The sequence below is a fragment of the Paroedura picta genome, chromosome 1 (assembly GCF_049243985.1).
Source record: "Paroedura picta isolate Pp20150507F chromosome 1, Ppicta_v3.0, whole genome shotgun sequence".
In the NCBI taxonomy this organism is placed as follows: domain Eukaryota; kingdom Metazoa; phylum Chordata; class Lepidosauria; order Squamata; family Gekkonidae; genus Paroedura; species Paroedura picta.
Genome location: NC_135369.1, coordinates 157,972,857 through 157,986,230, shown reverse-complemented (window position 1 = coordinate 157,986,230; position 13,374 = coordinate 157,972,857). Strand labels below are relative to the sequence as shown.

At 42.9% G+C, this 13,374-nt stretch overlaps 1 protein-coding gene across 21 annotated transcripts in view; it reads left to right on the top strand.

Moving 5' to 3' along the window:
- MYT1L (myelin transcription factor 1 like) overlaps window positions 1-13,374 on the top strand; it is a 453,342-nt gene that overhangs the window by 242,464 nt on the left and 197,504 nt on the right. For all 21 annotated transcript variants that reach the window (XM_077309909.1, XM_077309937.1, XM_077309927.1 and 18 more), the window contains one exon: window positions 6,332-6,410. In XM_077309909.1, coding sequence (XP_077166024.1) covers window positions 6,408-6,410 — 3 coding nt within the window. In that variant the 5' untranslated portion in view covers window positions 6,332-6,407. The remainder of the gene's footprint in view (window positions 1-6,331; window positions 6,411-13,374) is intronic.

The following is a 13,374-nucleotide window of genomic DNA, read 5'->3' as shown; positions in this document are numbered from 1 at the left end:
GGATCTCTCGAAACTGGGTGAGTGGGCAACAGTGTGGCAAATGAAAGTCAATACGAGTAGGTGTAAAAGGATTAATATTGGAAGAAAAATCCTATCTTCAAATATATACTAATAGGGTCAGGGTAGTGGCTGTAGCTCAGTGGAAAAGCATCCGTTTTGCATGCAAAAGGTCCCAGGTTCAATTGCTGTCACCTCTAGCTCTGATGTGAAATACCTCTTTCTGAGACCTTGGAGAGCTGCTGCCAGTCTGAGTAGAACATGTTGACCTTGATGGACCAATTGATTTAGTATAAGGCAGTTTCATGTGTGTTATGTGTGACTGAGACTGAGATTGAAAGAGTTGTTGGGGTTGTAGTAAAAATGATGATAATGTCAAACCCATGTCCAGCAGGGTTGAGAAAGCCAAACTCCATGCTAGGAATTATGAGGGAGGGGACTCAAAATAAAACAGCCAACAGTGTAATGTAACATTGTAATAAACCATATAATCCTAGTTTTAAACTATGATTTGGAATAGTGTGTGCAGTTCTGGTTACCATATCTCAAAATGGATACTCCAGAGATTATAAAAGTACAAAGGAGAGCCAGCTTTGTGTAGTGGTTAAGAGTGCGGACTTCTAATCTGGAGAGCTGGGTTTGAATCCCTGCTCCTCATCCACATGCAGCCAGTTGGGTGACCTTGGGCTTGCCCCAGCCCTGATAAAGCTGTTCTGACTGAGCAGTAATATCAGAGCTCTCTCAGCCTCACCCACCTCACAGGGTGTCTGTTGTGGGGAGAGGAAAAGGAAGGCAACTGTAAGCCGCTTTGAGACTCCTTTGGGTAGAGAAAAGTGGCATATAAGAACCAACTCTTCTTCTTCTTCTTCTTCTTCTTCTTCTTCTTCTTCTTCTTCTTCTTCTTCTTCTTCTTCTTCTTCTTCTTCTTCTTCTTCTTCTTCTTCTTCCCATAAGCAAAGGTTGCAGTGGCTTAAGGGGAAACATAATAGAGCAGTGTTCTCCAACCCCCGGTCGGCAGACCAGTAATATTCCATGGAGCCCTTGGTACTGGGCCACAGTGGGGGGGGGGGGGAAGGAGGCGCGGGTGCTGGTGTGCTAGTGGGTGCATCTCTCTTCCCCCCCGCAACGCCGATCGCTACTGGCGCAGCAAGCGCCAGTGCCCTTGCCTCCCTCCCCCCCATGGCGCAGCGAGCATGCGCATTTGCCCCCACCGGCTCCCGTGCCTCCCTCCCCTCCCCAGTCCCCGGGCCTCCCTCCCCCCCCCCGGTCCCCAGCCCGAAAAAGGCTGGGGACCACTGTGGTTTCTAATAATTATGCATAGCATGGAGAAAGTAGATAGAGAGATCTTTTTCTCCATCTCTCATAATACTAGAACTTTGAATGAATTTGTTGGGGCCAGCATGGTGTAGTGTTAAAAAGCAGTGGCTTCTAATCTGGCAAGCCAGGTTTGATTCCCTGCTCCTCCACATGCAGCCAGCTGGGTGACTTTGGTCTTGCCATGGCCCTGATAGTGCTGTTTTGTCTCAGCAGTCCTATCAGAGCTCTCTTAGCCCCACCTACCTCATAAGGTGCCTGTTGTGGGGAGATGAAGGGAAAGGTGTTTGTAAGCCACTTTGAGACTCTTCCTGGTAGATAAAAGCAGGGTATAAAACCAATTCTTCTTCTTCTAGTTTCAGGGCAGCTAAAAACAACTACCTCTGTACTCAATGAGTAATTAAACCGTGCAATTCACTGCCAGTGGAGGTGATGATGGCCACAAGCATAGATAACTTTAAAAGGGTGGTGGATTAAAAAACATCAGCAGCCACTAGCCATGGTGACTGGAGGCAGCCGCCATCTCCAGAGACAGCAAGCCTCTGAGTACCAGTCTTGACAGGCAGCAGCTTGTCTTGCTTGTATGGTCCTTCAGGGCAACCAGTTGGCCACTGTGATAAACACTGTGCTGGACTAGATGGTTCACTAGTCTGATTCAGATCTTATGCTCTTACTCAAAATCATTTGCCCTTTATTGTATCACTACAGCCAACTGATGGTGATGAAGGAGGGAAAACCAGGCCAACTGTCCGACATGGGGATGCTACAGAAATGCAAAAATAAAATAACAACAACAACAATAATGTTATAGACTAACTATTCCCTTTAAAAGACATGCCTGATAAGACAGAATGCAGTACATGAGGCCAAGATTGCCAAAAGCAATGAAAGAGGGAAAAGAGGAGGGATAAGTCAGCCTGTTCAAGCCTCTGAGAGCTCATAGAAACCTGGGAGGGGAATTTTAAATGGCTGGGTAAGATTTCTGAATTATTCTCACTCTCTCCTAAAAATTCTCATTGGCCCTTAGCTTGTAACTTTATGACTCATAAACTTGATCTGTTCATTATTTAATCAAGATGTCAAACTCTTCTTCAAATGGCAATTGCTTATATAACATCCTTAAGAATTGGAAATGACTGCGTATGTAGTGTTTATATTAAATAGCCTCCTTAAAAACGTGTCTAAAGGGGAGCAGGAAAACTAGGTTGGAGAAGATATGTTAAGTATAAAGATTATGCAAATGTTGACACTTTTGTGTCCAAAGTTATATAAGTTAACCCTACAACAACAGAAATAGTCTGCTTTTTTGTTGACATATTTCATATATAATTTGTGTCCATTCATTCTCTTGCATGAAGTCTGACCTGCTTGTGTGATGAAAACAGCACAAGGGCATTGGTGATGGCTAATGGCATGTATGACATTGGAGGCGGTACAGGTGAATGAGCATTTGAGAGCTCGGCTGATGCCACTAAATCTAGTCATGTGTTTCTAGAATAGATAAAAGATTTATAGCTGACTCCTGATATGTCTATAGTCCTTGGTTTCTAGTTCATTGCCTTTGTGGGATGGTATGATGCTGCTACTGGTGAGCAGGTTCTTCAAGTAGGAGAGCGGTCTTTCTTTAAAGAATTTCCTCCTAGGTTTTCAAATGGGGATTGGAATTAATAGAGAAAAACTGTAGTTATTCCAACTTGGCCTTTTTGTAAAAAGCCCTCAATAGCCATCTCTTTGTCTTTGCCTTATTGAAAGATCTTACAATGTCTGCCAAAAGTTGTTATTTTTATTTATTATTTAAATTTATTGCCCACCTCTCCTCGAAGGCTCGAGGCCGGTTACGATGTCCGGATAAACCTCCAATAAAACCCCTTAAAACAAACATGAAAACAGACATAAAATACTAATACAATTAAAAGCCCTATTTATTTATCATACTTCTATACCGCCCTCCCCGGATAAGATAAGATGATGCAGCCAAAAACTCATCCCAGTTCTAACATCATCAGATGTTCCCCCTTGTTTTAGATGTGTTTGTTTATTATTTTAAAAATTATATTTTGCCTTTCCTCTTGATTCAAGAGGGCTTACAATAATAGTTAGAAATCCACAATAAAAGATAAAATAGAAACCCCCCCAAATCCCTTCCTCCTTGAAAGATACCTGCTGCTCAGATCCCCTCAAAAGCCCTGGTAGGCAGACAGGGCATAAAGTGCCTCCTGAAGTAAGGAGTCACCCCAATTTTTCAGGGATCCCAAGGCACAGAGCTAGAGCCATAATGGAAAAGGCATGGGCCATGGTTATGTTGACAGAGTTTAAATATGCAGGAAAGTAAAGCACCATACTACTTAAAAGAATGAAATAGTTTTACTTAACAGAGATGCAAACTTTGTATAGAAAGAGGAGAGAGTCACATCTGACTGTCTAATTGTTGTTCTGCATTAATTTAATCTGTTATGGAGGCGAGCAGGGGGGAAGTGTGCTCAGAGGAGCAGGAAATCTCCAACTGAAGTAATCAGGACATAAAGGTAAAGGTTTTTGGGAGGGTTTTCCAAATCAATGGAAATTAATTTATATACATGTATTATATAAAGGTAAAGGTATCCCTTGTGCAAGCACCGGGTCATCTCTTCTGGCTAGGGGATAACATCATGCAGCCAGTGGCAGAGCATGTCCAATTATTGTTACGATCTCTGTAAATGATGCTGCTTCAGACCAACACAGCTACCCACTTGAATCTATATACAATAAGTCAATGTGCATGGACTCAGCCTAAGGCTGATTGATGGTACAATGGATGTAACTGGTCCTGGCAAATTACTCTGTGGTTTCCTTCCCATGTATTCTGAGAATGTAAATATCACCTGTATAGTAAAGGAATATTGGTTCGTTGTTACTGAGAAAAACTTGTTCTAAATTTAATATGAATATTTGAATTGCCCATCTGCCCCCGTCTTGGGGTGTCAATTAAAGTATGAAAGCTTTATGACTATGTAAGTTCTGATGTTAAGGGGTATAACCATGTTGGCTTGTGTCTATAGGTTGTATATTACAACAAAGGTTGGTTCTTATATGCTGCTTTTCTCTACCAGAAGGAGCTTCAAAGTGGCTTACCAATGGCCTTCTTTCCTCTCCCCACAACATATACCCTGTGGTGAGGCTGAGAGAGCCCTAATGTTACTGCTCGGTCAGAACAGCTTTATCAGTGCTTTGGCAAGCCCAGGGTCACCCAGCTGGCTGCATGTGGAGGCGGAGTGGCTGGTTTATTGTTGCTATAGTGGGTGTTTTCCCACTGAGATATTGACAGTATTCACAAAATCTGGATTTCTGAGTGTATCCAAATAGTTTTTGCAACTTTGTCCAATTAGAAAAACTTCCATATATTTTTTGTTCAATGTTTTTGGGCCTCACTGGAAGTAGAAAATACAAAATACATCCACTAACCCACATTCTGTTTCACATAAAACAATAATAAAGAAGGTGGTTCACATTTTGATGAAAAGATTACGTAAATCACCCTCTCCCATCTCTGAGTGTCAATCAGGTTTGAAATCCTGTTCTTAAACATGTAGGGATTCCTTCCTAATTGTTCTGCCTAGTTCCTTGTTGCTCAAGCTCTCTGCCAGACAAGGGTATGTATGTCAGTGAGAGCTCTTCCTCATAATGGTGTAAGCAACAACTAAAACAAGGGGACTGCGGGATTCTTTTATTATACATATATATTTATTATATTTTATTTTTATATATGGCATTTCTCCCTCAAATTGAGTCTCTAGATACTTGGCTTGATCCTAGCTAATAAAAACTGGCTCAAAATCCATCAGCTTCCTTCTAATCTCCTGTAATGGCGACTTTTGAAGAAGTACAAGTGTTATTGGATCTTTGGCCTGGATGTTCCATGTGAGACTCTGCCCTTATATCAGCATTGAAATCACAGAACTGTGAAAGATGCAACATGGCAGCTGTATTCTCTTCCTGTAGCTGTTCCCCTGTGCATTTATATTTTGTTCCCATGGCAAAACGGAAAGAGGAATGACTTGCTATTGCTATTCAGGATACTCAAAAAGCTAGATAATGAAAGCAGAGAACCTGTGATGACAAAAGAGAGATTTGGTAGCAGCTTATTGGTCTAAAAAGTTTGGGAAGTGCATGTAATGTTATATGAAGTATATTTCATTAAATATACATGATACCATCACAATACCAGCTATTGCCCCTTAAGATATTCATAAATAATGTAAAAGCTCTGGATTTTCTAATACATTTTATTAAATGTATAATTAATCTGTGGGACTTGCTGGTGCAGGATATTAATTATTGAAGTAAACAGTATAGCACACTATAGAAATTAGATATTTAATTTGAATAGGATGAAAAAACTTTTCTTAAATTCTTTGAAATAAAAACAAAAAAAGGTAAAGTACTTCATGGCTACTAATTGGGTTACTAAAAATATTATTACTGAAGCACTGTTTACTGTAGCAACTTTTCATTATTTGTGAAATCCATAATTGACTTCTAGAAGAAAATATTCGGAATCCGAGCCAACTCATATGACCGTATCATCAGTTTGGAGCTGCTAGTTATTAATATTCTTCATTCACTGAATTCTAAACCAGAAGTACAAGCTGAGAGGGTTTTGTGGCTGCTGCTAATGCAGGATGAACTCTGAATGGAATGACAGAACAGCATTCCAATTGGTCATAATTAGGAGCTTGGGGTACCATTCAAAAAGCCAATGTGAATAAGATTTCTCATGAACTGTGACAGCAGTCACATGACTCCCTCAGCATACTCTGCTGCATCAAATACTTTTTGGAGTATGTTGGCATTTAATATTTTGTGGAGATTATTTCAGGTGTATTAAATTTCAGCTGGAATTCCTATTGATACAGGTTACTAGATTTATGAACAAAAGACAGAGCCTTAACCGATAAGTATTTTTATCACCTTAAACATTTAGAAATCAGTGATGTTCAAAACATTTTTGTAGGATTTAACTCCCTTTTTTTTCTATTTTCAGATTTTTCTGAAGTCCCAGGCTTATAGAAACATCTACTGTATCCCTGGATGCCATCCCGACAAGTTTTTTCACCTGCATGGTGAGCCCACTTGAGAAATAGATATATGAGAGCTTCTGAATTGGTTGTGGAGGCATCATGGTTTCAGAATTTTACACTGATACGGGGGGGGGGGGCCTATATGAAATTTTAAGACAACTGGAGGGGAAGGGTTGCCAAGTGTGTCTTGGAAATTCCAGTTAATTTGGGATTTTGCCTAAGGAGGGATGGAGTTTGGGCAGTTGTGGGAGGTAATGAAACCGAGTCTGAAGTTGCCATTTCTTCCATGGTCTCACTCATCTGGACATAGGTTGTAAATTCAGGAGTATTCTGGTCCCCAGCTGAACACTGAGTGCTCAAGGAGAATTTTCAACTATCCTTCTTAACTAGACCACTCAGTTCCTGATTTAAATTTAAACAGTAAAAAAAAAACTAATGGAAAAAGAAACAAAAACCTGTTTATTTCTTCACTTCCCAATGTTTTCCTTTATCTCTCAGAGTATTTGGAGATGCCTCAGTTTCTCATACAAAAATCAAAACATCTGTTTGACTGCAAGGTGTAGCACAGTGGAGAGGTTAAGCACAGGAAATGCAAAGAGTTTTCAAATTTAGGGGCAAATTAATCCAATCAACAAAAATAGATGTAATTAGGAACCTGTTTTGCCTTCAACTGTACAGGGAAAGAAGCTAAAAAGCAAGCTTGTCTCCTATAATTTGTAAAAAGGCATGCAGACAAATCATATATGAAATCATAAGCCCCTATCTAGTAAATTGCTATTTTATTTTCTGCTTTTTTGTAGGTATTGTACCATACTTCACATTGTAATCACAATTAGAGCAGCAGCAGAAAAACACAGTGATTGCAACTGAGTGTATCCCGTGCTGCTCTATGGGGCAGGGATTCCAAACCAGGGGTGTGTGTGGACCCCCAGGGGTCCATGGGATCTCTACTTGAGAAAAGCCTTTCCCCTCTTGCCTTAATGCATGGGTCCCCAATCCCCGGTCTGTGGCCCGCTATCGGGCCGCAAAGGCCATCATACCGGGCCGCCAACGGCCGCGCCTGCCTCCCCCCCTGCAGCGAGAGGGGGGGAAAGAGGCCGGCACGGCAGCTGGCGTGCCAGCGACGCTAACACGCACGCGCGAAACTGCCGCGCATGCACGTTTGCGCCACCTGGTGACCAAAACGCGCATGCGCAGCAATTGGGCATGCACGTTTATGAGCAACTGCGGCAGCCGGGCCACTGGCTCTCCCCCACCCCCGGAGGCGGTCCCCGACCAGATGAAGGTTGGGGACCACTGCCTTAATGGACTCGGCCATAAGTTAGAGAACCAGCTAGTTCCATTGCTCCCCCTCACGAGTATGAGTTCTCTCATGGTTTCTGTGCCTGGGAGGGAGTGGAGCCTGCATGCCTCCTTCCACATTAAATCACCTACTGCCTCTCCCCCCTCAATTCTCCTTGAGCCTGCCTGTTAATGTGGTTGGTGATGTCACTTCAAATGACATGTCACTTCTGGGGGAGAGCATGGCATGGAGGCGTGGCCAACTGAGACAACTTCTGGGGCCCCTCAAAGTCTGAAAAATTATTTCAGGGGTTCTTCCACAGTCAAAAAAATTGAAAAGGCTGCTGTGGGGGATTAAAGTCTGAAAAGGCCAAAGACTGAGGTATAGAATTTTTAACAGGAATGCTGTTGTTACCATATATGCAAAGCTGCTCTAATTTGGAACTGATCTGCTAGACCAGTGGTCTCCAACCTTTTTGAGGCTGGGGATCAGAGGCAGCAGGGAGGGTGATTGCCCGGCTGCGCATGCCGTGCATGCGCGGCCGAGCATGCGTGTATGCACCATGCGCAGCCAAAATCACGCACACGTGACACTTTCACATATTCGTGCACGCGCGAAAGTGCCGCACATGCGCGATTTCGGCCACGCATGGCACATACGCGCATACGTGGCCCAATGCACGTGCGCAGCCCTGCTTCCCTCTCCCCCACTCCCACAGTAAGAAGCTTGCCAGGCTGCAAGCTTGCGGCCTGGGAAGTTTTTTACTGCGGGGGGGCGGGGAGAGGGAGCCGCGGCCCGGTGCCAGGGCCTTCGCGGCCCGGCACCAGGCCGCAGCCCGGTGGTTGGGGACCACTATGCTAGACTACTCATGCCTTACAGAAGCCTGTGGAAAAATAAACGCAAGGGGAAGATCTGGAACTCTTAAAAACACAGAACTCCTTTAAAGTTATTATCCCCCTGCCATAGATGAGGCAAATGTGTACAAGTTGCCAGGAATAGTGTTACGAAAATTGTCATGGAAACGTGTCATTAAGAGATTTGCGTTCCTTATGCTACTGCGTGCTGAGTTGTAACCAGCTTCTATACAGTAGCAAATGTGTTTGAATATGCAAAGATAGAACTAGAGTTGCCTGGTACTTCCTGTGCATGTTGGAAATTATGTCATGCCGTACATCAATGAGGCATGTTCTACTATTAGGGCAAAGCCTCTATAATAGTATTAATTTTTTTACCATAATGTTATTGCCCAAATTCTAGACTGTCCCTCTGTTGTGTACCAGCCAGAGATTAGTAAAAGTGAAGACTACTTAGAGAATGAAAGGCCCAGCCTGGCTAGCCCACTGCAAATAGCAGTAGAGCAATAGGTGGGATGAGAGTCAGCTTGCCCCTGACCTTCAACCAAGAGTGGATGTAGAACTATCTCAGCTCTCCAGTTTTATTTAATCTAGCAGCTGAAGGCTAAACAGCTGTTCTCCCAGGTCACCAGAGCCCTTGGAGCATTGCCGAGAAAGGTCCAGGCTGGACTTACAGATTAGGGCAGAGTCTGCACTTACTTTCTTTATTCCATTGTCAATCCTGTTGAATTCAGATCGCTTTGAACTCGAGTCTTCCTCTCTCCCCCCCTTCCCCATTGAAATAGGAAAGTCTTCTGCACGTGGTTAGGGAGGCTCAGAAAGTGGGGGGGGGGGAGCCAAATCTCTTTCTTTCTTTCCTTGAAGGGGGGGGGGAGAGGAGCCAGGCAGGGAGCCTCTTTCTTTTCTTGGAGGGGAGGGGGAGAGGATCGAAAAAGGCAGAAGAGGGAGGAAAAATCCAGGGCCAACAGAAGTTGAGAGAAATTAGGGGCTTCTCCTTTAAGGCAAGCGTGTCACATGACCAGGTGTAGCCTATCAGAGGTTCTCTACCTCGGAGCTTTCTTTCCCAAGCTGGATATTCAGGATTAAAAGCAGTCTGAGATATCGTACAATAAAGGTAGGGTCACTCCGGATCAATCCTTCTTGCTGCAGAAGGAAAATTTAAATCGCCCCAAATCCAAACGGAAATCGCATTCTGTGTAGAGGGCAGGGACTGAATGGATCTGGGGTTGGAATAAAAGCTGCATGCAGTTTACACCAAGGTGCAAGAGTACATACCTTGCAGTCCAAAGCCTATTATCAGATGACACTGATGATAAGTCATTGTAGGATAAGGTGACCAGATTGTCCCACTTTTGGAGGGACATCTGGGGGTACCTAGCAAATTGTACTTATGTTGAAATTAAAAATATATATATTACAATACTATTTTTGCATTCTCTGAGTTCTATGAAACTTTTTGTTGCTCCATATAGACCAAATTTTTAATCAAGAACCCCCCCCCCTGGTCAATGGTGTCCTGCTTTAACAATGTTAAAATGTGGTCACCTTATTGTAGGAGCCAATTACATGCAATGCTGTTGGTTACAAAGACTCATGGGGAGAACTCCTGGGCATGGACAGGATGCCTTCCTAAATGTGACGTGATAATTCCTTGGTAATTTGACTCCTGGAATGCTTCTTGACAACTTGCTTTCCTAACTCTCTGTTTCTGGCATTGTTCTTTCAGATTCTGTTTCCCCATTAGTCTGAGTTTTGAACTATCTGACACTGAGTTCTCTGCATTTGCCCTCCTCTGCTTTGCCCCACTGGTTGGCCACAGATGCTGAAACTTGACACCAGAGACCTGCAGCCTGATTCAGGACACCCTGCTTTGCTGGCAATGTGATGATGTGACTTCCAGAAGTAGCATTGTTGCATTGCTGGCACCACAAGCCAAGGCCTAGTTTTCCTATTATTAAGCCCCCCACCAACTGTTTGATTGGGACCAGGGGGAATGGCCCTGAAGTAGGGTATAATCTGCCCCCAACAAGGACCTGGAAACTCTAGAGAGAACCTGGAGGCAGGAAGTCAGATATCACAACTCACTTCCTGTGAAAAGGTTAAAGAAAAGTTGATACAGTGACCTGCTATGTTTCACAAGCTCAGAATGCTCATGAAAAATTCATTTTGCTGTCTTACCAAAATTAACTTTAGGTTTTAAATGAAACCAGAATGTTAAGCTTTCCAAATGTTTGCCTTCCAACTTTGTTTAGTTGGCGATCAGCTCTTTACATTATTTTCCATAACTTAAATATTTTTGGAGACATTTAATGGTTTTTTACAAAACCATATACAAAATAAGTGTTTATTTTTGAGTCAGGGAGCATTGAAACTAAATGAGAATTAAACCATAGCTCTTCTTAAAAGCAGGCATGTTCTGAATACTCACTTGACGTGACCTTTTGTCAGCGTCATCTTTTTTCCCTATCAAGCATCAAGCATTGTAATAAAATTCATCGTCATAAAATCATGATCATACCACTGGATAAATAAAAGAAAGTCCTCTGAATCTTAGTTAAATAATAACCTGTGTCACATGGTTAATAATGGAGCATTAGCAGAATCACAGTGGCGGTTATCAAAAGTAGGTTAATATTAGGAATTGCTGAAACACAAACATGTTAGAAGCATGTAAAACAGATCTCTGGACTAGCTGCATATCATTAATGAGCCACATTTATCATTCTGTTCTGAAGAAATATATGCTTTTAAATCGATATGCATAGGCTTGTCATAAAAGAGCAATTTTTGTTGTTATGTGCGAAGTCGTGTCCGACCCATCGCGACCCCATGGACAATGATCCTCCAGGCCTTCCTGTCCTCTACCATTCCCCGGAGTCCATTTAAGTTTGCACCTACTGCTTCAGTGACTCCATCCATCCACCTCATTCTCTGTCGTCCCCTTCTTCTTTTGCCCTCGATCTCTCCCAGCATTAGGCTCTTCTCCAGGGAGTCCTTCCTTCTCATGAGGTGGCCAAAATATTTGAGTTTCATCTTCAGGATCTGGCCTTCTAAAGAGCAGTCAGGGCTGATCTCCTCTAGGACTGACTGGTTTGTTCGCCTTGCAGTCCAAGGGACTCGCAAGAGTCTTCTCCAGCACCAGAGTTCAAAAGCCTCAATTCTTTGACGCTCGGCCTTCCTTATGGTCCAACTTTCGCAGCCATACATTGCAACTGGGAAGACCATAGCCTTGACTAAACGCACTTTTGTTGGCAGGGTGATGTCTCTGCTTTTTAGGATGCTGTCTAGATTTGCCATAGCTTTCCTCCCCAGGAGCAAGCGTCTTTTAATTTCTTTGCTGCAGTCCCCATCTGCAGTGATCTTGGAGCCCAGGAAAATAAAATCTGTCACTATCTCCATTTCTTCCCCTTCTATTTGCCAGGAATTGAGAGGGCCGGATGCCATGATCTTTGTTTTCTTGATGTTGAGTTTCAAGCCAACTTTGGCACTCTCCTCCTTCACCCGCATCAACAGGCTCTTTAGTTCCTCTTCACTTTCTGCCATTAGAGTGGTATCATCTGCATATCTGAGGTTGTTGATATTTCTCCCTGCAATCTTGATCCCAATTTGTGACTCCTCTAATCCCGCATTTCTCATGATGCGCTCTGCATACAAGTTAAATAGGCAAGGTGACAGTATACAGCCTTGCCGAACTCCTTTCTCAATTTTGAACCAGTCAGTGATTCCATGTTCAGTTCTCACTGTTGCTTCTTGACCTGCATATAAATTTCTCAAGAGACAAATAAGATGCTCTGGTATTCCCATCTCTTTAAGAACTTGCCACAATTTGTTGTGCTCCACACAATCAAAGGCTTTAGCATAGTCAATGAAGCAGAAGTAGACGTTCTTCTGGTACTCCCTAGCTTTCTCCATGATCCAGCGTATGTTGGCAATTTGATCTCTAGTTCCTCTGCCTCTTCGAAATCCTGCCTGTACTTCTGGAAGTTCTCGGTCCACATATTGCTGGATCCTAGCTTGTAGGATTTTGAGCATAACTTTGCTAGCATGAGAAATTAGTGCGATGGTGCGGTAGTTTGAACATTCTTTGGCATTGCCCTTCTTTGGGATTGGAATGTAAACTGACCTTTTCCAATCCTGTGGCCATTGTTGAGTTTTCCAAATTTGCTGGCATATTGAGTGTAGCACTTTTACTGCATCATCCTTTAAGATTTTGAATAGTTCAACTGGAATGCTGTCACTACCACTAGCTTTATTGTTGCTCAGACTTCCTAAGGCCCATTTGACTTCACATTCCAGGATGTCTGGCTCCAGGTCAGTAACTACCCCACTGTGGTCATCAGGGATGTTAAGCTCGCTCTTGTATAGTTCTTCTGTATAATTTTGCCACCTTTGTTTGATCTCTTCTGCTTCTGTGAGGTCCCTACCATTTTGGTCCCTTATCATACCCATCTTTGCATGAAACGTTCTCTTCATATCTCCAATTTTCTTGAAAAGATCTCTGGTCCTCCCCATTCTATTGTTTTCTTCTATTTGTTTGCACTGTTCATTTAAGAAGGCATTCTTATCTCTTCTAGCTTTTCTCTGGAATTCTGCATTCAATTGGGTGTATCTTTCTCTTTCTCCCTTGCCTTTCACTTCCCTTCTCTCCTTAGCTATTTGTAAAGCTTCCTCAGACAGCCATTTTGATTTCTTGCATTTCTTTTTCTTTGGGATGGTTTTAGTTGCTACCTCTTGTACAATGTTGCGAACCTCCGTCCATAGTTCTTCAGGCACTCTGTCTATCAGATCTAATTCCTTAAATCTATTTGTCACCTCCACTGTGTATTCGTCAGGGATATGATTTAGTTCATACCTGAGTGGCCTAGTGCTT